Source organism: Xyrauchen texanus, chromosome 34 (assembly GCF_025860055.1).
Source record: "Xyrauchen texanus isolate HMW12.3.18 chromosome 34, RBS_HiC_50CHRs, whole genome shotgun sequence".
In the NCBI taxonomy this organism is placed as follows: Eukaryota; Metazoa; Chordata; class Actinopteri; order Cypriniformes; family Catostomidae; genus Xyrauchen; species Xyrauchen texanus.
The window spans coordinates 4878576-4903417 of NC_068309.1; the positions used below are offsets into that span (position 1 = coordinate 4878576).

The 24842-nt window shown below is 41.5% G+C and overlaps 1 protein-coding gene across 1 annotated transcript in view; it reads right to left on the minus strand.

Annotated features, from left to right (window-relative positions):
* Nucleotides 1–24415, minus strand: part of LOC127627809 (calmodulin-regulated spectrin-associated protein 1-B-like) — a 30897-nt gene extending 6482 nt beyond the window's left edge. Inside the window, 19 exon segments of the mRNA XM_052104369.1 lie at nucleotides 844–962; nucleotides 1160–1275; nucleotides 3298–3388; nucleotides 3494–3681; nucleotides 3775–3911; nucleotides 4401–5681; nucleotides 5683–6445; nucleotides 6792–6876; nucleotides 6983–7074; nucleotides 7932–8097; nucleotides 8235–8331; nucleotides 8446–8585; nucleotides 8815–8956; nucleotides 11630–11689; nucleotides 13517–13597; nucleotides 15278–15439; nucleotides 17839–18101; nucleotides 22472–22629; nucleotides 24287–24415. Of these exon segments, the coding sequence (XP_051960329.1) occupies nucleotides 844–962; nucleotides 1160–1275; nucleotides 3298–3388; nucleotides 3494–3681; nucleotides 3775–3911; nucleotides 4401–5681; nucleotides 5683–6445; nucleotides 6792–6876; nucleotides 6983–7074; nucleotides 7932–8097; nucleotides 8235–8331; nucleotides 8446–8585; nucleotides 8815–8956; nucleotides 11630–11689; nucleotides 13517–13597; nucleotides 15278–15439; nucleotides 17839–18101; nucleotides 22472–22628 (4140 nt within the window). The 5' untranslated portion in view covers nucleotide 22629; nucleotides 24287–24415.
* Nucleotides 24416–24842: the final 427 nt, after the last annotated feature.

Below are 24842 nucleotides of genomic sequence, written 5' to 3' on the forward strand. Positions count from 1 at the left end.
TGTACTTCATCATTTGTTTAGAATATGACTAAACCTTAAAAGGCTGAGTTTCTGCATTCAGCACTGAGTAAGCAAGTGGCGCCCTCTAACGGCATGGATGGCATTATTCATTATCTATTATACCACTATAATACAGAATTTAAAAGCGGGTTTTGCTCCTTTGGTTTAAACTTTTTAGATTTCCATTATGTGTGCAGCAGAAGTGAAAATTCTATTATGACCAAAACGACAGCAACCAGAATGCAATGGGGTAATTAGGAGTCGTCGTCGAAACGTTGGAAGGAAGGAGAGTTTGCAAGGGAAAATCAAGATAAAAAGGAGTAAAGAGTGCATTGAAAAGTGTCAAGTGTGTATGTAAAAAGGTGTGCATTTTAAGCCAACGTTACATGTGGTTGACATTTTCGTGGAATTGCTCAACATATGCATAGTATGAATTTGTGATGTTCTACCATTTACAGTACAAACATGTAAAATGTGAATTCTGTTGTTTTGAACTGCAAAAACAGAAGTGTTTTAGAAGTACAAAGTAATCTCATCCTTTGTTGTTTTATGTTTTTATCTTCAATTTAGTTTTCATTGTGGCTCTTAAAATGTTTGTCCTGTCATTTGTTAAAACAGATCCAATCCCATATGGGATATGGGACAAAAAGTGGCAAAATATCAGTATCGGCCTCTGGGTGTTTGTTAAAAATCGGTATCGGTCTAATATTTTCATATTGGTGCATCCATAATATATATACTGTATATGCATACAAATGATACTATAGAAATAGTAAGAATGGTATGGTGCTATGCTATTCCGAACATAGCCTGAAATCGTGTCGTCATAGTAACTGAGCTTACCTCTAGAATGGCATTCTTCTGGGCTTCGTTGACTTTTCCCGCCAGACAGCAGTGAGAAATGGCATTCTGGATAATGGGTTTGTTGGACTTCGAGCTCGGCTCCTTAAATAACCTGGGCCCTGAGATAAGGAAAGAAAAAAAAAAAAAACATAAACCGAAAGCTTGTTAATCATTTTTAAATGTGCTGTTATTTTAGAAGAACAAATATATATATATAACAAAAAAAAACATAACTTGGTATCATTCTACCTGCATCAATGAAGAGGTTTAGTTGTAGTTTAGTTAAGTTCTTAGAGGGAAAATACGTGTATCTCACCATTGTATTCTGCTACAGAAGTGATGGACGAAGCCGTCGATCCATTGTCCCAGTCTCGCTCCATGTTCCTACTCGCATTCCGGCTCAATATGGGAAAAGATTCCACCGACTCCCCCCTGCAACAGACCCAGAGATTTTCAATAGGAATCATGCAGGTTTAGAGTGACATGATTGAACAGGGTGAGTACATGATTGCAAAATTAGCCATTTTGTTAACCATCCCTGATTCTAGTCCTGATAAGTGGACCACACATTGGTAATGGTAATGGAAACTTTCCCAATAGATTCAAGTAGGCTCGAGTAACCCCACTGCTCAAAAAAACCAACACATAACCCCACAGTTGTTGACAACTACAGACCGGACTCTCTCCTACCCTTCCTGTCTAAAACTCTTGAGAGGGTCTTTTTCAACCAGATGCCTGATTTTCTCTCACAGAACAACTTGCTTGACAGACATCAGTCTGGCTTCAAAAAAGGACACTCAAGTCAAGTCAAGAGGTTTTTATTGTCGTTCAACCATATACAGTTAGTACAGTACACAGTGAAATGAGACAACATACTTCCAGGACCATGGTGCTACATAAAACAACATAGGACAAACACAGAACCACATGAGACTACACAGACTAAATAACATACCTATATATAAAGTGCACAAGCAAACATGTGAAAAAAGTACGGGACAGTAAATATAAATACAGTACAATAAATTACTAAAAGGAACAGGACAATAGGCACAGTGAGAGACTGTGCACTCAACAGAGACTGCCCTCTTGTCAGTAGCTGATCAGTAGCCCTGTGACTGGCGAGAGCTAACTCCAAATCATCCGTCCTCATCCTCCTTGAATGTCTGCTGCTTTCGACACCGTAAACCATAAGATTCTCCTGTCCACCCTCTCTGACCTGGGCATCTACAGAATCTATGCTTGGATGGGCTGAATCATACCTCATTGGCAGATCTTTCAAGGTCTCCTGGAGAGGAGAGGTGTCCCAGTCACACCAGCTGACCACTGGTGTTGCTAAAGGATCAGTGCTTGGACCCCTCCTTTTCTCGATGTACACAACATCACTCGGATGATCATTGAGACACATGGCTTTTCCTACCACTGCTACGCAGATAACACACAGCTTTACCTGTCGTTCCAGCTTGATGACCCTACTGTCTCAGCTCATGTCTCTGCCTGCCACTCTGACATGTCGGCCTGGATGAAGGAACACCACCTTGAGCACAACCTTGCCAAGACAGAACTCCTCGTGATCCAAGCCAACCCATCTGTTGACTACAACCTCACTATTCATCTTGGTTCAACTACACTTACACCAACCAGAACAGCTTGGAACCTGGGACTGATGGTAGATGACCATCTTAATTTTACCGCCCACATCTCATCTACCGCCCAGTCTTGTAGATTAATGCTTTATAATAACAGGAAAATTAGACCTTTTCTGTCTGAATATGCTGCACAGCTCCTGGTCCAAGCTCTGGTCATTTCAAGACTGGACAACTGTAATGCTTTGTTGGCTGTCCACCCAGCTTACACAGTTAAGCCACTGCAGATAGTCCAGAAGCGCATCTGGTCTTCAATCAGCCAAAAAAGGCTCATGTCACTCCACTGGCTACCTGCTACCTAATTCAAGATTTTGACCCTGGCATTCAGGACAGCCAATGGAACCGCACCAACTTACTTCAGTTCACTTCTACATGTCTATGCTCGAACGTGCTCTCTGCAGTCTATGAATGAGCGGTGCTTAGTGATCCCATCAAAAAGAGGCTCAAAGTCTATTTCACGATTGTTCAATTTCTCTGATCCTCTGTGGTGGAATAAGCTTCCAACCTTCACACTATCTGGTGATACCATCTCAATATTCAAGAACCAGCTGAAAACACATCTGTTCAATGAGCACTTAACCAATCCACATTAATTGCACTTACTATTGAACTTGCACTTACTGAAAAATCAAAAAATCTTTCTTCTGCGCTAGCGCCTATACTACTCCAGCCACATTGAAAACTTGGCAGTACAACACTGCAGATTTTTTTGAACTTTGTATGACAAATTGCTTACGTTCCTCATTTGTAAGTCGCTTTGGATAAAAGTGTCTGCTAAATGTAAATGTAATGTACTGTCCACACTCACCTGTGTGAACTGGCCCCTCCTGATGCGACACTATCACCTTGTGAAGCCAATGAGAGAGACGATCCCGAGGGAGCAGAACACAGACTTACCGCTGAAGAGATAGAGAGAGAAGATAATATAGAATGCAGTTTGTATAGAACAAACTATGAACTAATAGTCTCAAATAGACATAAATGAAGAAGGCTAGAATACTTACGAGTAGAACAGGAGGATTCAGCACGATGTAGTGATTTGGGGCGTGACCTCCTGTTACGTGGGCGTGGCTTGGTTACACCCTGTTCCTCTAGAAGTTCCTGCTGTTTCCTGCGCAGATACTCCTGTTTGATCAGCTCTCTGCGAGCCTTCTCTTCCTCTTTACGCACACGACCTTCATCTGCTTTCCGTCTGACATGAGCACACACAGGAAGATGCATCTGAGAAGCCCCAAAATACCTTGTTACATTTACAAAAACACACTAGATCCACAGTGACTGATACCTGGCTTCATCTCGCTTGAGTTCTGACTCCGCCTCCAGCTGCTGTTTGCGTATTCGTGCCTCTTCGGCCTTACGTTGCTGTTTCAGTAGGAATGCCGCTCTCTTCTTAGCCAACTCGTCTTCTGCTTTCGGATCATCCTAAATATGCAAAATTAAATCGGAGGCATTGGTCTCAATTTTAAAGGAACATAAATAGATTTTGATAAAAATGTGTCACAATAACTCAAAGCCAAATTGGAAAGGAAAACGTTAACTAAATGACAGCCAATCGGAGTATAATTGATGTGAAATAGAACGCTACATGAAGGATTTTGACCAATGGGTGGAGCTACATAGAGCAACAAAAATAGAGATAAAGCAACCAAAAACATTTTGCAGCTGGTTAGGACAAGAACATGGAAGAGATAAGATCCAGGAACAATGTGGAAAAAATGCGGGCTGTCCGTGTCTATGGAAAACTATGCTGCATGTAGACATTCCGCACGTACTGTACTAATGACAAAATTAGCATCACGTGCATGTATCAGATGTATCAGCATGTGGAAAACCAAAGTACTGTATACTTTGGCCTTTAGTACAGCTTAGAACGTGACAAGATGGAGTAATAGGATAACAACAGACTAGTACCTTAAAAAAGAAGCCCAGTCCAGACTTCTGTTCGCCATCAGGTTCTGTGCTAGTTTCAGAAGGGTCAGCCAGGTCAGATAGGTCCACCTCAATCAGTTGAGCTTTGGTTTTGTTTTCTTCAGACGGTACCGGAACATTCTCTTTTCCAGAGCAACTAGACTCGGTCCTCTCCCGGGTCACATCCACAGGTATAGGTTCCACCGCAGGGAGTTCGGTTTGGGGCAAGTTGAGACTGTCAGCACGGCGATTTGCAGAGTCATGCAGTTTGAAAGTGGTATTTCGAATGATTCCTCTAGAGCAACGCCCACCCCCTTTAGCCCCACCTTCTTCTTCGTTCTCAGCCCGGGGGGTCCTGCCTCCCGGTGAGGGCCTGGGGTCACCACTAGGGGTTGGAGTGCTTCCTTTTGGGCAACTGTTGGCATCCTTGCTCAGTTTAAGGTCGGTAGGTTTTGTCCGAGGCATACGACTTGAGCTAAGTCTTGGCGGTCGCTTTGTTGCGGTGGAAATGGTTTCCGTGAAATGCACGGAAAGGCAGGACTTAGCCTCATTCGGCTCTGGTATGCTTTCGCTTAATGAGGGCACAGTGTTCGGTTTGGTTGCATGTGTTTGCGAGGATTCTTGAGGCAAATGAACAGTCTGTTTCATGAGTAAGTCCTGCTGTAGCGACAGTTGCGTCATTTGTTGCTGAATTGCTCCAATTGCTTCATTTATAAGTTCGATTGAACGGCTGCATTCGCCAAGAGCCGGCTCTCCGCCCACATCGTCCAATACTCCGCCCTCTCTTGAGACACTCAAACGATTGTCCTTATCAACCCCTGAGGGTGTTACCGGTGTAACCTCAGGCAATATTACTTTAATTGGGCACTGATCTGCCTCCTTGGCTCGGGCTTTAAGAACTTCCACGCATGTGTCGTCCTTTGCTAACGCTTTCATTTTGGGCTCGATTTCCTGTTTGAGTGGGTGTGGCAGTGTGTCACTCCTCCCCTTTTTAACAACATGCAGGAAGGCTTCTTTGCCCAATTGCAGCCGTTGGCGTGCCGACAAGGTCTCCATCATCTTTTTCTGCATTTCGATGTTGCGCCGTTTTTCCTCCAGTTGCATACGAAGGTGGACGAGTTCGGAAGTGAGGCCGGTTCGGGCGCCTCCCAAAGGCGTACTCGGGCTCATATCTGATGGGAAGAGGCCGCTTTCAGACCCATCAGGAGTTGTGGTTTGAGAGCTGCCCGTGCTGTAGCAACCATCGGTAAATCCAGCTCTATGTCTTCGCCGCTCTGCGAAACTTCGTCATGCGTCCAGTGCCCGTCGACGTGCTGCTGGCCTGAGATAACACGCTAGGGCATGGACTGGCCCGCCCACTCACGCCTTCCTTATCGTCCCGTTCTCGTACGCAAACGTCCTCTCGCAGCTTTGCAGACTCCTCTTCTAGATCTCCACAGCCTATACACTTCCGCTCAGCGAATAGTAGTGATTTGGTAAGGTCTCGCGCCTGATCTTCCACTTCATCATCTTCCTCAAATTCCGAGTCTGATGCAATATCTTCCCAAACTCCGAGTGGACTATCACGTATGCATTCCACATCATCATGCAAGAAGAAGCTTCCAGATGGGTTAGGGGAATGCGTTTTTGTGCATTCTTGCTCTATGCTATTGATGGGAGTAAACGTCCGGTTGAGCGTGCATTCTGTGGGCGTGTACACTCGCCTAAGTGCCTGAGCCTGCCCCTCGCCACTCTCTTCCCGTTTACTAATTCCTGTTTTCTCCTTATTTGGTCGAAGAACCGCAGGTTGCAATGGTTCTAAGAAGAAACTCTCGGATCGGGCATCTCTAGATCCGGCCACACCCTGAGGGTTAATGACAGCCACAAGCTCCTCCTCTTCCTCCTGGTTGTCATAGTGAAGTGTCTGGGGGAGGGGCTGGCCATTGATTCGGTGTCGTGGAGTAAAGGGGATGACATTAGACGCTAAACTGTCCTTACTAATAGAACGAGCCAAGCTGACGGTATCACCACAAATGCGTTCCCAATCCATCTCCATCTGAGAGATGGGTCTGATGGAGAAAACAAACAAGAGAGATATTTATTTGAAAGTGTAAGTTATTATTGATTCTAGCATTTATCAATGCAAAATGGTTTATAATATAACTATGCCTAACTAACTACTCACTCCGAAGGGCAGAGCCTTTACATTCGCTAATAGTCTTGTGGAAGGGCCCTTCATTTTTAAATGTTTTCTTACTTTTATTTGGAACAGCTCTTCCTGTAAAAAAATGCCATTTGGAATTCGCCCCATATAGTAATATATGCGGTTACTGTGATATAAAATTACTCATACCATGATAACAGTTTGGTCATACCACCGACCCCTAATGCATTGTATATAAATGTTACCCTGACCTTTGTTTCCTTTCTGCCCAGGCTAGTTGTGATCCAAACATCAGTCCTTCCATATGGGACAACGAGTTTGACCTGTTCCTGAGCTCTACTCACAGAGAATGAAAAAGAGAGGGAGAATAGACAGAATATTTCATATCACCAAGTTGCGCACAATATTGTGCCAATACCTTGAAAGGAATAAGAATGGCTACCTGAATTCTCCTCCCCCTGAGTGGGCTTCTGTTGTCTCTGCCAAAGTGGGAGGGGTGGGTAGGAGGGGCTGTGGGCGGGGCTTGCTTTAGTTCTGAGAGGAGAACAAGACATTAGCTTTATACAACATACCCTTATACTAAAACACAAATAAATATACAGGCATAAAATAAGCAAAACAGTCAAACAGCTGCACGTAACAAGCCTTAAGTAGCGGTTGAACAATATGGATTTTGGCCAATTGCACTGAAGTACATGTACAATTGTGAATAACAACAGTTGTAAATCGAAAACCAGTTGTTATTCAGAGCCAGTTTAATAATAAAAAAAAATTCCATTACTTTGATTCTTAAGAAACCTTAAAATATTTAACAAAAAATATATATTAAGTGTAGTATAGTGTTTAGTATATAATAAGCACAATTTTTATATTTTCGTTTTTCTTGGGATCGTATATTGTTAATGAAGTCATTAAAGAACTATTAAGTTAAATCGTGCCTAAAACTAAACAAGGGTGATCTACGGGGCCATTCAGACCAAACACGTCCTTGTGCAATAAAAAAGCAAGGTGCAGCACAACGAATAACAGAATGCAGGTGTCTCATGACACTTAACAAGGCGTCTAAAAAACACTGCATTCCTGCGTGAGATACTGAGAAAACAGCTAATGCGTGGCATAATGTTCAAAGAGGTTCATCTAGTGCATGTTTACATAGTACCGGTAAATCAATTGAAAATTAGCATGGATGGATGCTAAAAAATGCAGTGTGATCACCCACTAACACTTCTGTTAATAGGACAACATGAATCAGGGTATCAGATGATGATGAAAATCTCTAAATAACCAATTAACTGGTGAATTTTGGCCTAGACAAAATATTGGTCTATTACTACCCACAACACTAATAACAAGAACCTTTGAAGCACATGGTACTCACAAAAAAGACTTACTCAGACAAAGACTCTTCAGGACGCAGGTAATACCTCATACAAGCGCCAGGATTAGCACCAGTCGCCAATGAATCGGCTGAAGGGGAGGGTGTTAAGAAGCTACGCTTGGTGGCATGGGGTATGGGCACATGGGGGTGGGCACTCTTTGGTTGAAGAGATGCTCTCACTGTCAGATTGGATTAAAGGGGTGTCAATCACAATGTAACAATAATTTGTCAATGAAACAATTATTAGATTGCCATTTTTCTGAAGTCGTAAGGCAACAAAGTGGTATTGCAATCTTAAGAAGGACTGGTTCCATACCATCTTTAATCTCTTGTAGGTCTCTTGGCTTTACGAAGTCTGGCTTCACAACTTCAAACCACCAAAACAGCTCAGCGATGAAAACCATCACGTTATGCTGCAAGAACAAAAACAGTCACAGTCATACTCTAATAGTTGTCAGGTTTGAAAGCCATGTTCTGGAGACTACTGTGTTCGTATGCGATTAGGCCAGACAGGAACGTGGTCGAACCTTAAGTACAGGTGGGCAATAGAGCAGATCTTCGGCATGCAGATAAAAACACCTGTTCAGGTATTCATTAGAAAACTCCCGTAGTAAATGGACATTATATATGCTATCTGAGAGTGAGGGCACCTCCTTCAGACATATGTCTAAAAAAAAAGAGATAAAACAACATTTTTAAAGTCAAAATGAAACCCACTTTTTAACTTCCATAATCTGATATATTTCCAAAGAAACCAGATAATTCCACTAGAAAACTAAAATGTAGAGCAGGACATTTTATACATCGGAAAATTATTGTGAACATGTAGAGAGTATAAATACAATACATTTTGATTTCATACTGATTAAACAAATAAATGTGTGTATAATTTATACCATCTAGTCTCATGATTTCAGGGCAGTAGAAGTGGATGACTGTTAGCAGTGCTGCTCCATCACACACATCCTTCATCAAATCCTCCATCACAGCCAGGTGAGGGAAAGGACGTCCGGACAGGTGATCTCTACGGTAACGTACCTGAGGGAGAACATGGAAGGAATTACACATTTTTACAAAAACCGTGAGATGTGTTGCATTGCAAAGTTGCTTCTTAGGTACTGTATGTCTGATTTGATCACTGACAAACAATGATGAAACGCAGTAAGTATTTATTAGTATTGAGCTGTAAACTTTAATTAAATTCAGCTAGTTCACTATTAAAATGCATCAATATAGAATTGAACTAAATAACCAAATTCAAAAGTGAAAAGTGAAGCATAAAATTGGATTGAAACATTAAAAACAGCAACACAGATCCACACAAACTACATTAACTGAACTGCTGAAGTCACTAAGGTGATTGGAGAAATACATCGGCAAGTAAAAGTATGTGAACCCTTTGGAATATCCTGCATTTATGTATAAATTTGTCTTAAAAATCTGGTTTGATGTTCATCTAGTTACAATAATGAACTAGTCACACAAATTATTGTATTGTTCTTGCAAATACTGAATACATCACTCAAACATTCAAAGTGTAGGTTGGAAAAAGTATGTAAACCCCTAGGCTAATGACGTCAACAAATGCAAATTAGAGTCAGGAGTTGGCAAACCTGCTATCTAATTAAGGAAACTAAATTGTAGGTGTGGGTTAGAGATACTTTGACTTATAAAAAGCACTCAAATATTTTGATTTTACTTTTCACAAGAAGCATCTGCTGACATGGACCATGCCTCGCAAAAAAGAGATCTCAGAAGACCTACGATCAAGAATTAAAGCTGGAAAGGGTTACAAAGTTATCTCTAAAGTTAGAGCTTAAATATTAATCTGTCCACAGTTAGACAAATTGTCTATAAAAGAAGATGATTTAGTACTATAGCTACTCTCCCTAGAAGTGGCTGTCCAGCCAAGATGACTCAAAGGGGCACACCACAGAAGGAAAAAAAGATTTAAAAAAAAAAAGAACCGTAGAGTGACAGATAAAGACTCATTGGAACTGGTTGACATCTCGGTTCATGAGTCTACAATATGGAAAACATTAAACAGGTATGGTGTCCATGGCAGGACATCATGAAGGAAGCCACTGCTTTCCAACAAAAACATTGCAGCACACCCGAAGTTTGCCAAAGACCGCCTTGACACTCCACAACGCTACTGAGAAAATGTTTTGTAGACTGATGAATTTAAGGTTGAACTGTTTGGGAAGAACATGCAGCACTACGTATGAACGTACACATCCCAACGGTGAAGTACAGTGATTTGGGGCTGTTTTGCTGCTTCAGAGTCTGCATCATTTTCCATCATTGAGGGGAAAAATTCCCAAGTTTATCAGGATATCCTACAGGTTCATTTCAGGGTGGCTGTGCACCAGCTGAAGCTCAGTAGTATTTGGGTGATGCAGCAGGACAATGACCATAAACATTGAAGTAAATCCACTACAGAATGACTTTAAAAAAGAAAATCCACCTTATAGAGTGTCCCAGTCAGAGCCCAGACCTTAACCCAATAGAGATGCTGTGGAATGACCTCAAGAGAGCTGTTCACACCAGATATCATAAGAATATGTCTGAGCTGAAGCAGTTCTGTAAGGAAGAATGGTCCAAGCTTCCTTCTGAACATTGTGCAGGTCTAATCCACAGCTACAGGAAACACTTGGTTGAGGTTATTACTGCCAAAGGAGGATCAACCCGTTATTAACACTAGAACGGCCGAGCATGCGGTCATCTGACCGTTGTCCAAGGGTTCACTTACTTTTGTGAATGTTTAATGGGATGTGTTCAAAAAAACATGAAAGATTATAATTGATTGTGTGTTGTTAGCTTAAGCACATTGTGTTTGTCTTGCCACTGTATCTTCAGCAAACACAAAACTCAGATGTCCTTAATTTATATTTTACCTGACACCATAATGTCCATATCTATGCATCTTAAAGTACTGATTGCTTATAATGCAGATTAATTTCAGTGCCTGCAAGGCAGCACAGAATTGATGTTCTTTTTACTTCAAAGTAAATGGGGTGGGGCAGCAAGAGGGTGCTAGGGGGTCCACGAAAAAAAAAAAAAAAAATCATTCTGTTTTTTGTTTTGTTTTTCAGGTTTGCACATGTAAAATTCCTCTAACAAGACACTTAAAACAAAGTTATTATATTTCATATAATATTTTAATAATTTCTTTTAACTTCAGTACTGTACAATAACAATATAAAAAACAGTTATTTAATTTTTGCAAACAACATGTTGTCTTTATAACTCACACTATTATTCTAACACATATAATTGGGCCTTTATACATGAAAATATATAGCTATTTGTTGTTGTTCTTCTTATTTACAGTCTACAGAAAACAAGATGTGTGCCGACTGACACGACAACAGTAAAGCGGCTCTGATGCAGCATTTCATTTACACAGAACTAAAGTCTAAAACCTAAACTTACCAAAAACTTGAACACTATTCTTTCGCTGCCTTACAAGCACTACTGTTTCTTCCAGGAAATCCAAATCTGCTTATACACTAATGCTACTTTAGGTGCAGGTACAGTAAAACAAAAATCAAGAGAAGGTAGTGATGATGTTTGAAAGGGTGTGTGGATGTATGGATACTAGACAGATGGATGAGTGAGTGAGTGAGTGAGTGAGTGAGTGAGTGAGTGTGTAAGTGAATGAAAGAGAGAGAGAATGAGTGTGCGCATGTGTACGAGTGAGTACTGTACCACACGAGAGAACTCCACTGGCTCAAGCATGCAATGGGCCAAAGCATTCATGAGATCAGGCTGAGAGAGAGAGAGAGAGAGAGAGAGAGAGAGAGAGATGGACAGGGATGAATGCATGAGGTTGGAAGCAAAATGATATGATGGCATCATACACACACACCACACGCCAAACAAACACACACAAACGCGAAAATACAGTCATATGCCGAAGTATGATGTGGCAGACACATAAGCGTCACAGTGGCACTTACAGGCACGAGCTTCCAATACCATTTTGAGGGAGACTATCCGACAGGAAGGGACAGGGCAAGAGAGACAAACAGGAAGAGCATAAAACAGGTCAAAGGTAATAGGTTAAATGTCAAGCAGAGAACAAGAGAGAGAATAAAGCCATGTTCAGAATGGGTTTGCAAAAAAAATATTTTGTCAGAATATACATTTACTTTGTAAAGGCTGCTTTTTGGAGATTGTAACGCAGTTCAATGGAAAGGAGGAGGCGAGAACCGGCTTGACAATATAAATAATAGTTTAATGAGAAATTTTTAAAGACAAAACACACACATGACCGTAAACGATCTCTTTCTCCCGCATCATCCTCCTTAGTCGGCCTTTATCCCTCTCGGAGGCTTGATTAGCCTGATTAGGGACCGGGTGTGTAGAATCACGACCCGGCCCCACCCTCCACCCTGCCACAGAGATCTCTTTTTTAACTCATTATTTGATTAAGTTAAGAATAAAAGTTACATTTAAATAAATATTGCAAGATAACCATTTTAATTTCTGGGATGGAAACTGGTTGGCACTCGCTAAATGAGGTAATGAGATCAAGTGCATTCTATTTACTATTACATACTGAATCATAAAAAACATTAGGCGGCATATAGTATACAGTATGCCATTCTGAACACAGCCAGAAAAGGAGGGAGAAAAACAGATAGAGATCGATCATACAGATTTGTTGAAGCAATCAAATCTGATCAGAAAACAGGGTTGAATTTAGGGATCGACTAATCGAGTACTCATTCTGCGCCAGCTAGTTGATCATTAAAAACACTACTCAAATATCACAAATGGATTTTCCTTTGCGCATTTGCCTGCGGTGAGCATCGCTGAATTATCCTTAATCTCACCAGTCCACTGGGGGGCGCTGTGACTGTGTGTCGTGAAGGTGTTGGATGAGAGAAGATGATATGCTGGCGTCTGTGCTTTCGAACTATGCAATATGTGGCAATACTTGTAATATTTTGATACTTATTGAATTCTGCTTTATTGATATTCGGTTCTTGTTGGAGTCATGCCTACCAACGGAAGAGGATCTGCTTTTATGTTGGAAAGAAAATGCGAAGCGGTACGAGAAACTCGGAAGCTTATCAAACCAGTATCATTTCATAAATAAACAGACTTCAGCACTTTTTTTCTGAATGTGACTCAAAGTTTATGTATGTATATTACTCTAATGCCGTCAGTATTGGTTTCAATGTAAGCTCCGGCTGAGTCCAAATGTTTTTGTGCTTTTATTTTTAAATGTTTATTTTTTTCCTTTTTATTAATGTATTTTGTTCATTTAATTTTCCCCCCAGAAAGAAAAGCATAGTTTGTTAAAGATAGATTATTTTGAAAATTTTCTTGGTGTAACGTTTGTAAATAAAACAAAAATTTCATGCTTGCGGTCATACTTGTTATTTTTAACTTTTACTCGTTTTTAGTGGGTTCTAGTCCTCAGCTACAAAATTACTCGAAAATGCCCATTCCTAATTGAACTGGGTCTAATGCACAACATGTGATTCAGCCAATTATCAAGGAGAACACAGGCCTGCATGCTAAAGGTCTAAGTATTGCTCTACTTTTAGATGTGGAATTTCATCTGAGGCTTGTGACTGGTCAGACCTTTTGATGGCACGGCGCATCAACGAGCGGCTGTTTCATCTTGAGTTCCTTCTCGGAGAACTCTCTCGTCTTCAAAATGACCTATAACATACAAATACATAAACAGACAGTTACAAACTTGCAAGATGCTGTGTCAACCACTTAAAGAAAAGCTATAAATGGAATAGGACTTGAAATAAGAGTTTGAAGTACAATATAGACACACTGTAACATTCACAACTCAAAGCTCTTCAGTCCACCAAGATCATGTATTGAAAATGAACCGCAATAACTGTCAAAAAAAAACAAGAGTTTATATTTCTTAATACAATTCAAGCAGGCTCTTTATACATTCAAGCAAGCTTGAGTAACCCCACTGCTTAAAAATCAACACATAACCCCACAGCAGTCAACTACTACAGACCGGTCTCTCTCCAACACTTCCTGTCTAAAACTCAACAGACATCAGTCTGGGTGGTGCACTCAACAGAGACTGACCTCTTGTCAGTAGCTGAAACTCTGTGAATCATCCGTCCTCATCCTCCTTGAGCTTCAGCTCCACCATGCCAAGACAGAACTCCTCGTGATCCCAGGCAACCTCATCTTGGTTCAACTACACTTACACCAACCAGAACAGCCCAGAACCTGGGAGTGGTGGTAGATAACCAGCTTAATTTCACTGCACACATCTCATCAACCATCCGGTCTTGCAGGTTCGCCCTTCACAACATCATGAAAATCAGACCTTTCCTGTCAGAATATGCTACACAGCTCCTGGTCCAAGCTCTGGTCATTTCAAGACTGGACTACTGCAATGCACTGTTGGCTGGCCTCCCAGCTAACACAATTAACCCACTGCAGAATGCAGCAGCCATCTGGTCTTCAATCAGCCAAAAAGCCTGTCGGATCATGTCAACACACTCTTGATTTCACTCCACTGGCTACCTGTAGCTACCGGCTTTGGCTCTGGCCTTCAGGACACCCAATGGAAACGCACCCTCTTACTTCAATTCACTTCTTCAGGTCTATGCTCCAACTCGAGGTCTATGAATGAGGACGCCTGGTGGTCCCATCACAAAGAGGCTCAAAGTCTATTTCCATGATCGTTCACTTTCCCTGCTCCTCTGCGGCGGAATTCATTTCCAACCTTCACACAATCTGCTGATACCATCTCAATATTCAAGAACCAGCTGCAAACATCTGTTCCTCGAGCACCAACCCACATTAATTGCCCTTACTACTGCACTTAAATGTACAAAACAAAATCCTTTTCCATCGCTTTCTTCTGTGCTAGCATTTTTACTACTCCAACCACTGTGAGAACTTGACAGTCCTATACTGCAGATGCTGTTAAACTTTGGAGAACAAATTGCTTGCTGTGTGTCTCATTTGTAAGTCACTATGGATAAAAGCATCTGCTAAATGACTGAATGTTAATATTTTTGTGAACAAGGAGATTGATACAAAACATAAGACTAGCAATAGTATAGTATCATGGCCCATAAATGTCGATATGATATTGTATCAATCCAATGACAAATTACAGTGATACATGGAGGATGGGAAATTATAAATGAGGTCATTTACATTATATATATGTTTGTTTAATTGTAACAGTCAATAAATGAGTTGAAAATGGTCATGAAAAACTAAATTACCGCAAGAAACCTTGACAAACATCAATAATGGACTTGAGGGGGGATAATGCAACAAAAGTGTCCAATATAGCCCCTTTAAAGAAACCAGACAATCGTTCTGCTTTATCACACAGAGTGGACTGACCTTGTTAATCCAGAAGAGCATGGCATCCTCCACGTCGAAAGGGAGTTCTTTAGAGGCGCAAAAGTTTGAGAAGCGTTTGACGCTCGTCATGACTCGGTCTATAGCCATCATCTCCGCTGTATACGCCACCATCAGAGCGTCAATCAGAGGAATATGCAAACTCTACACACATATACACAATTACACATCAATGTAACAGAATCAATGTTTATTTGCATCAATAATATGTTTAGAGAATTGCTGAGATGATATTCTGAAAGAATGCCCACTCTTTTCAGAAAATAGTATATACGGTGGCAAGAAAAAGTATGTGAACCCTTTGGAATGAGCTGGTTTTCTGCATTAATTGGTCATAAAATGTGATCTCATCTTCATCAAAGTCACGAGTAGAGACAAACACAATGTGCTTAAGCTCACAACAGCATCCATACACAGATTTTAATGAGAAAGGGATTTACGTAAAGTAAACAGGGAGTGTTCCATCGTTTTTGACTGTCGTTAGGGATTATTTCAATGCTTGTAATGTGAATAATTTGCAAACCTGAAGTCTGTAGCATCCACGTTGGAAGTACGCGCTAAGCATAATGGGTAATTTCGCCACCCCTAAAAATCGTGGATACTAAACAATTTCTGCCAAGTGAAATCGAAACATTTACCAGCCAGCTGCCAAATATACATTTTAATCGAATAATGTGAAATGTGGTTGTTAATGCGACTGATTTCCTCTCATTGTAGTCGAGTGTTTCCCATAGAGTAAAATATCGATCTTGGGATTTAAGAATCAATATCGAGATCGTTCAAACGAGGATCGCATTGCATTGGAAAATCTATATTTTTACCCACCCCTAGTGGTCCCTAGGTTGGTATCCTTAAAAATGGATCATTTTGAAGCCTGACTCTTTTTTTTAACATGATTTACAATGCAAACAAACTAATTCAACAGCATGTATATAGTATAAAAGCCAGCTTTGTTCACCTAGGGTGCTTTAGTTCATCTAGGATAAAAAAGTTTGGATTCTTCCATATTATAAATAAGGCTTTAATGGGCAGTTATTAGCTAGAATATGCAACAATGTGGAGCAGACTTTATGCAGGTACTGTCTGTGGTTATACCATAGTATCACGTCCACAGAACATGGCATTTTTAGCATAATATGTTTTTAAGTGTTTTCTTATCAGATATAAAAGGTGTAAGTGTGTCTGTGTGGCAGATAGAGATGGTAAATGGGGGGAGGTAGTGGCCGGGCCGTGAAGATGCACGCACAGGGCTGAATTGTCCTAATCAATCAGGAGGGGGATAAAGATGAGCTGGAGGCTCCAGTTCGAGAGAGAGAGAGAGAGAGAGAGAGAGAGAGAGAGAGAGAGAGAGAGAGAGAGAGAGATACACGTGGCAGCTGTGTGTGCGCGTGTCAGTGTGTCTTTGTTATGTTTCAGTTTCTTTATACCATTAAAATTTAAGATGACTGCTCAGCCGGTTCCCGCCTCCTCCTTTCCCTTAAGCAGAGACTTTACCAGTTACATTGGTGTCGAAACCCAGGAAGGAGGAGGGATGCACTGCTGGGGAGTCCTCGCTGCTGCCGGCCGCAGGGGAGTCGGAGGAACCGCTGCCGGCTCCCAGGAAGGGGAGGAGCCGTTACCATCCACCAGGGGTCGGAGGACTCGTTGCCGTCCACCAAGGAAGGAGTGGCTGTCATCCACCAGAGGGAGGAGGAGTGGCTGTGGACCAGGCGTCATCATGTCCGGGTACCGGCGAGCGAGTTTTTCTCTCTCTCCTCTCTATCTCTCTATCTGTCCTCCTCGCTCTTTCCCTCTCCCTCCCCTTATCTTTCCCAGGGCTCCAGAGAGGCGGGGAAGACCTACCAGCAGAAGGATGGCTGGAAGGGCAAGTCCTTCCCTACAGGAAGGGAGGGGAGTACGTCAAGCCAGAGGTTTCCCCGACCTGAATCGGGCAGTGGAGGAGTGTGACGAGGAAGAGGGCATGGCTGGGCCATGAGGATGTATGCCGAATTGTCCTAATCAGCCGGGAGGGGGATAAAGACGAGCCGGAGGAACCAGTTAGAAGAGAGAGAGAGAGAGAGAGAGAGAGAGAGAGAGAGAGACACACACATGCGGCCGCTGTGTGCGTTTCTATGTTGGTTTTAGTTCAGTTATGTCATTAAAATGATGCTGATTGTTCTGCCGGTTCCCGCCTCCTAATTGCCCATCCTGTGAACGACATTACATGGACGAAACACAAATTCTAACTGAGAGGAAAAGGTAACGAATGAACACTAGTGTTGTGTTTGAGTGCATGTTTGACCATTAGAGAATCACTCTAGATATTTCCATTGACCCACAAACACACACACACACACACACACACACACACACACACACACACACACACACACAAGCAGGTTTTTAACAGATGGTCATACTGTGCCTAGTTCTGCCCACAAATGCACCTCTCCAAAACACACACTCACACAGACCCACTGTTTCATAAACTTTAAAATCCAGACACAAGCCCCCAAACACTCTCTGCTAGCTTTGAATAAAAGATCAAAAGGTCACTCTCTAACCATATTAATGGGAGTGGACGAAAGGTCATTATGGGAAACGGGCGTGTCGTCGGCTTCTCTGACATATATTCCCCGCCGTGCGAGCGTCTGGATGACAGCCTGATGGGAGCTCAGCGCAGACGCTTGGTCGCCCTTCAGCAGCAGCCCACACACCCTGCAGTACAGCTCTGAAGACAGCAGGAGAGAGAGAACCGGAGGCTTTATGTGCTCCACACAGTACTGATCCGTGTAGAACGGGTCCCTCAGGTCTGTCGGGATGTGCTCTGAGAGAAAAAGATAGAATAAGAGAGTTCAGGCAACCATGAGTCAACCAAATATTTACATTCAGTCACACTCCTGTTGTTCCAAACCTGCATGACTTTCGTACATGGAACACAAAAGCAGATATTCTCAGTCAGTTTAGTCTCAGTCACCATTTCCCTTTAATTGAATGGAAAAAGATGCAATAAAAGTTAATAGTGACTGAAGCTGGAATTCTGCCTAACATGTCCTCTTTTTTGGCCCTTCAAAAAAGCATCCGGCCAGGTGTTTGTTGCATTATGATGTGCATCTGGTCTAATGCTTCATTGTGTGTGCGCATATTTGCATTGCTTTAACCCCTCTTTGTAAGTCCCGCCTTCTCGCACACCAATTGGTCGATTATAAGAGGCTTGCAGCAACTATTGGCTAAATTCCTGCCTGTCAATCTCTCTGTTGTGTTCGGCATTAAACTGTTGATTGACAGTCGCAGCAAATGACAGCCGAGTGGAAACAATGCTCAAATGAAAGTGCAAATTTACAGAAGATTTGCACAACATATTCCCATGATTTCGTCCAGGTCGAGATCCGTGGGAAGCAGAATGTTTGACATGTAAAGATGGCACTTATGTGCCAGTTGCTAATAAAAGGTACAAGTGATTTAGAAGCACACATTAGCTCTGCAAGCATGAAGGGTCAGCAAAAGGTGAAAGTTCATCAGGTAAATTAATGGACTACTTTTTGCGACCAGGTGAAATTGTTATCACAAATCACATGGCTTCATTTTCCATGACCATTCAAAATAATAGTAATAAAGACACACTCATGGCATCAAATATTGTATTTTAGTACATGGACATTCAAAAGAATGTTGGACATTTATATTTATTTATGTTATGCTAATAGAGGGTCTTTTTCACTATATTAAAGTTTGCATTAAAATAGCATACAATTTTACACCAGACACAAACGGATTCAAACAAACAGATCCAGAAAGACCTCTCTGGGTTTACAGACGACATGGGCTCTCAATGTGAATATATTTTCACCTCTTTATCTACTAGAGTTAATTATAGCTAACTGCTAATCTGACAACGATGCTAACGCAGCCAAGCAGTGACAGAGGATCTAAAGAATGTTTTCTTCACTCATTTTACCCCGTTTGTTTGATTTAAACCTGAGAAATGAGCACAGTAGAGTTGATAAGCAGTTTAGTTAATGGCAACAACATTGCAGTTCTTAAAATACAAATTATTTCACACAATGTTTCTGTTTGTCGCCCACATGGGAATATTTTTCTGTTTGCATGTCTGTATGTTTCACACCTCCAACAAGGGTCATTCTGAGGTTTCGTTAAACTAGGAGGTCAAAGGTCAACCAATAAGATAAAAGCCCCAGGAAGATTAACAGTGGCAGACTGTCTAACCCCTGGTGAGAGGAAGATGCGCGAGCACGCGTGTGTGTGTGTGTGTGTGTGTACGAAGTGTGCTTTATACAGGTCATTCGCTTTGTGCTAGATGGCCACAACACTGACCGTCAGGATTACCGTGGTCCCGCTTTCTTTAACCAATGAAACTGCTTCCTTCTTTCTTCATTGCAAGGTACACACTGAACCACATTAACACAGATTTGACTGAATTTGCTGTTGGCTAATGCAGAGAAATATGCAGAGAACCAAATCTATTTTAAGTGTTTTCTGAACACATGAAATCAAAATGATAGTTTTGTGGCTTTTAGCCCATGTCTGTTAGCTTTGAGGGCATTTATATGAGAAGTGTATTCCTAAACGCTCAGACGTGGAGGCAACTGAGATTCGTCCTCCACCACCCGGATTGAGGCGAGTCACTACGAATCCACGAGGACATGGAGCGCATTGGGAATTATAAATTGGGAGATCTTTTTTTTTTTTTTCATGGGATTTCATACATGTCAATGTTTGAAAAATAGGTTAAAGTTTAAGCTTAAGTGAGTATATGTGTGTGTGTCACTACATGTGTGCACCGCTTATCATTAATTAAAGTCTGACAGTCAGAAATGGGTCACACTCACACACACACACACACACACACACACACACACACACACACACACACACACACACACACACACACACACACACACACACACACACACACACACACACACACACACACACACACACACACACACACACAGGGTTTCCCTTGCGATGAAAATAGACCACACCTTCCACCCTGGACAAAGAGCATACAAGGAAAACCATAAAAACACTGAATATCACATTAAACTTGACTTAACCTCTGCATCAGCAGAACAGTCAGGTTCATAGGGGTCTTACAGCTACTGAAAATGAGACTCTGAAAGTCTTCAAAAAAGGGCAATAATGTATAATTAATACAAAAGCAGACAAAAATAAAAAAAAAATTAAGGAAACTATAATTTCCTATTATAACGCTTATAACGCTTTTATCCAAAGTGACTTACAGTGCACTTATTACAGAGACAATCTCCCCGGAGCAACCTGGAGTTAAGTGCCTTGCTCAAGAACACAATGGTGGTGGCTGTGGTGATCAAACCGGCAACCTTCTGCTTACCAGTTATGTGCTTTAGCCCACTACGCCACCATCACTGATTCAATGTAATGACCTACAACGATTAGCCACAACATTAAAACCACATCCCTAATATTGTGTAGGTCACCTTTATGGCACCAAAACAGCACCAACACGCATCTCAGAACAGCATTCAGAGATTATATTCTTCTCAGCACAATTGTACAGAGCGGTTATCCGAGTTACCCCTGTAGTTGGGAGTTTGAATCCAGGGTGTGCTGAGTAACTGAGGTTTCCTAAGCAACCAAATTGACCCGGTTGCTAGGGAGGGTAGAGTCACATGGGGTAACCTCCTCATGGTTGCTATAATGTGGTTTGCTCTCGGTGGGGCGCGCAGTGAATTGTGCGTGGATGCAGCGGAGAATAGCGTGGGCCTCCACACGCGCTATGTCCCCGTGGTAACGCGCTCAACAAGCCATGTGATAAGATGTGTGGATTGACGGTCTCAGACACGGAGGCAACTGAGATTCATCCTCCACCACCTGGATTGAGGCGAGTCACTACGCCACCACGAGGACTTAGACCCCATTGTGAATCCCAAATTCGGGAGAAAAATAAAATACAAATTCCCATGCATTCAAGGGTTAATTAAGCATTACTCGGGGTTATCAATACAACATGTGTCTATAAAAAACATTACAAAAAGCCATTGCACATGAACAAACACAGTCACAATCACTCACAGCTATTTCAGTCTGCAGGATTAGTGATGTCACACTGATGCTGGTATTATTGTTCTTTAATTAGAACCAAGATAGTCTGCTATAGACAGACACACACACACACACACACACACACACACACACACACACACACACACACACACACACACACACACACACACACACACACACACACACACACACATGTTGTGTTTCCATGTTTTATGGGGACTTTCCATAGACATAATGGTTTTTATACTGTACAAACTTTATATTCTATCCCCTAAACCCAACCCTACCCCTAAACCTAACCCTCACAGAAAACTTTCTGCATTTTTACATTTTCAAAAAACATAATTTAGTATGATTTATAAGCTGTTTTCCTCATGGGGACCGACAAAATGTCCCCACAAGGTCAAACATTTCGGGTTTTACTATCCTTATGGGGACATTTGGTCCCCACAAAGTGATAAATACACGCACACACACACACACACACACACACACACACACACACACACACACCTCTCTCCTAGTCTGTGTGGAGCCATAGCCATAACACTCTGTGGGTTATGACTATGAATATTGCTGACTCAGAATCAACACACACACACACACACACACACACACACACACACACACTCTCACTGACACACACACAACCTGTCATTTTGGGACAATTGCATTTTTGTCAGTCACCACGTGTCATTGCCATCATCCCGGGTGGCATCACTTTGACGGATGTTATGAGTGTGTTGCGCCCAGCACAAAACAGTACCAAAAAGTACCATAAAAATGCAAAGGAGTTTTTTGGACATGGTACTCCCAAATATTGTCCCAACTAGCCTAACAGAGTTGTCTCAACAAATACTTTCATTTTGAACAATGTTGCTAATTTTAGAGTTCCCTGCATGCATTGCAATGACGTTTTGACTATTTATACTCTTGTTGTTATTTTTTTGTTACCACAAAGCCATTTTACTGAGGACAGTTATTAAAAGTGCATGCAAAAAATCTTACTGCATCATGTTTCATATCAAAGTACCACGGTATTGACATTGGGTACCGTCGCTGTACCATGGTACCGCTACAGAACTATTTTGAAAAGGCGGTTACAGTAGTAAGGGTGAGAAATGTACGTACCTTCGCCGTAAGCTTTGGCAAACAGCCAGCGGAGGTTGGCTTCTATCTTGGCCCGGGCGGAGTCATACATTTCCAGAGGAACAATTTCAAGGCCCCCATCAACCGAATCCACTCTTCTCGGGCCAACATCCCCACCTGCCAATGCTCCTACATCCATCCTAAACACATAATATTGTCAGTGAACGATATACAGTAGGAGTCATTGAAATCCTGGCTGCATTTGTCACTTAAATTGAGAACGGATGGTGACTTCAACCAAAACATGAAAAGTTTTAGTGAATAATGACCTAAATGGATAGTTCACCCAAAAACATTATTTACTCACCCTCATGCCATCCCAGATGTGTATGACTTTTTCTTCTTCTGCAGAACACAAACAAAGATTTTTAGAGGAATATCTCAGCTCTGTTGGTCCATATAATGCAAGTTAATGGGAGTCCAAAACTCTGAAGCTCCAAAAAGCACATAAAGGCAGCCTAAAATAATTCATATTACTCTAGTGGTTTAATCCATGTCTTTAGAAGCAATAATCGGTTTTGGGTGCAGAGCAAAATGAAACTCCTATTTCACTCTACATCTTGACACTGCAGGCTCTAGGCACCATCGTGGTTTCTAACTCGATTACACTTCCTTGTGCTTGACATATGGGCAGAGTTTTAGATGGCGCTAGGAAGTGTAATCAAGCTTAAAATCATGATTGCCAAAGAGACTGCTGATGTCACGATTTATAGCGATTTATAGTGAACAAGAAGTTACATTTTGGTCTGTTTCTCACCCAGAATTAATTAGTTAACTTCAGAGGACCTGGATTAAACCACTAAATTTGTGTGGATTACTTTTATGCTGCTTTTATGTGCTTTTTTGAGCTTCAATGTTCTGGTCACCATTCACTTGCATTGTATGGACCTACAGGGATGAGATTTTCTTCTAATATCTTCATTTGTGCTCTGCAGAATAAAGTAAGTCAAGAGGGTGAGTAAATAATGAGAGAACTTTCATTTTTTGGGTGCACTGTCCCTTTAAATTTCAGCCTGTTCGTTCCAGAAAGATAACATATTGCTTTAGAAGACTTTGAATATAGTGCGCAAGTCATATAGACTACTTTATGGTATTTCTTTGACCTTTTTGGAGCTTGACAGCTGTGGCAAGCAGTTACTTTCATTATATGGAAGGGTGCAGCCTGGACATTCTGCTAAACATCTCATTTAGTGTTCTACAGAAGAAAGTCATAAGGGTTTGGAACGGCACGAGACTGAGTAAATGATGACATAATTTTAATTGTATTATTTCTTTATCCTGTAAAGACAGCTAACATCTTACAAGCACTTTTTTTAAATGACCAGGGTATTACAGAGCCATGGAGTAACATGTAAATTACATGCTATTGAATATGGTAATCATTCAGTATCATATAAAAGTACCATGGTAAAACACTATCTGGTACCATGAATGTAGCTTGGAAAACCATGTAAATACCATGGTTTATCACATAAAAAATATGTTTTTATTTTTGTATTTAAATGCAATGTTTCAGTTACTGGTGAAATATCTCCTACCAATAACCTATGACATGACACAATCGATGAATGACTAGTTAATAGTGAATGCATGTTTTGAAATCATTTTGAGGCAGTTTATAAATGATGTATTTCCATGTGCATCTATGAGCAATCTACAACAAATAATGGTCAACAAACGAGAGATGATGAATGAATGAATGGGAGTGTTTTACTATCACCATTACAGAAAACTAATAGACGTGCACCTGTCAGCCGGACATCATACCGACCTAAAGACAATCTAAGGTCAAATTACCTTGAACGCCGCGTGAAATCCACGATCCAGCTTTGAAAATGTCCGAATATTCCCGATGCTTTTGATTAGAGATCTCTCAGCCGTCTGGTCAGTCCCCCTCCCCACCCAGCAACGCAATCCAATCCAGCGCGGCCTCCGCTACATGACAACCGCAGCACGCGACGCCGATATATTCAGGAATTATGACGTAAACGGATAAAACGAGATTCAAAAATTTAAGAATTCAAAAAGGCATATTTGCACGTGGCTCTCCCGCCACCCGGACGCCGTTACATTGTCTGGAACCCGTTGTCATGGGGAGACGCCGCGGACAGTCGGTGGATTCTCGCGGTGTTATTGTCACTATGGATATATGCTGCGCGCTCGTGAGGGGCCAGTGTACATGCGTGCGCACCTACCGGAGCGTCCTGAGATGATTCAAGCAAAGGACCCCATATAATCAGTGATGTCACTCATTCCTCTCATTGTTTTTTTTAATTTTTTTTTATTTTATATATATATACAAATCCAGTAATTTGAGTTTGTTAACCTGGTACTTTTACTGCAAATCTTATTT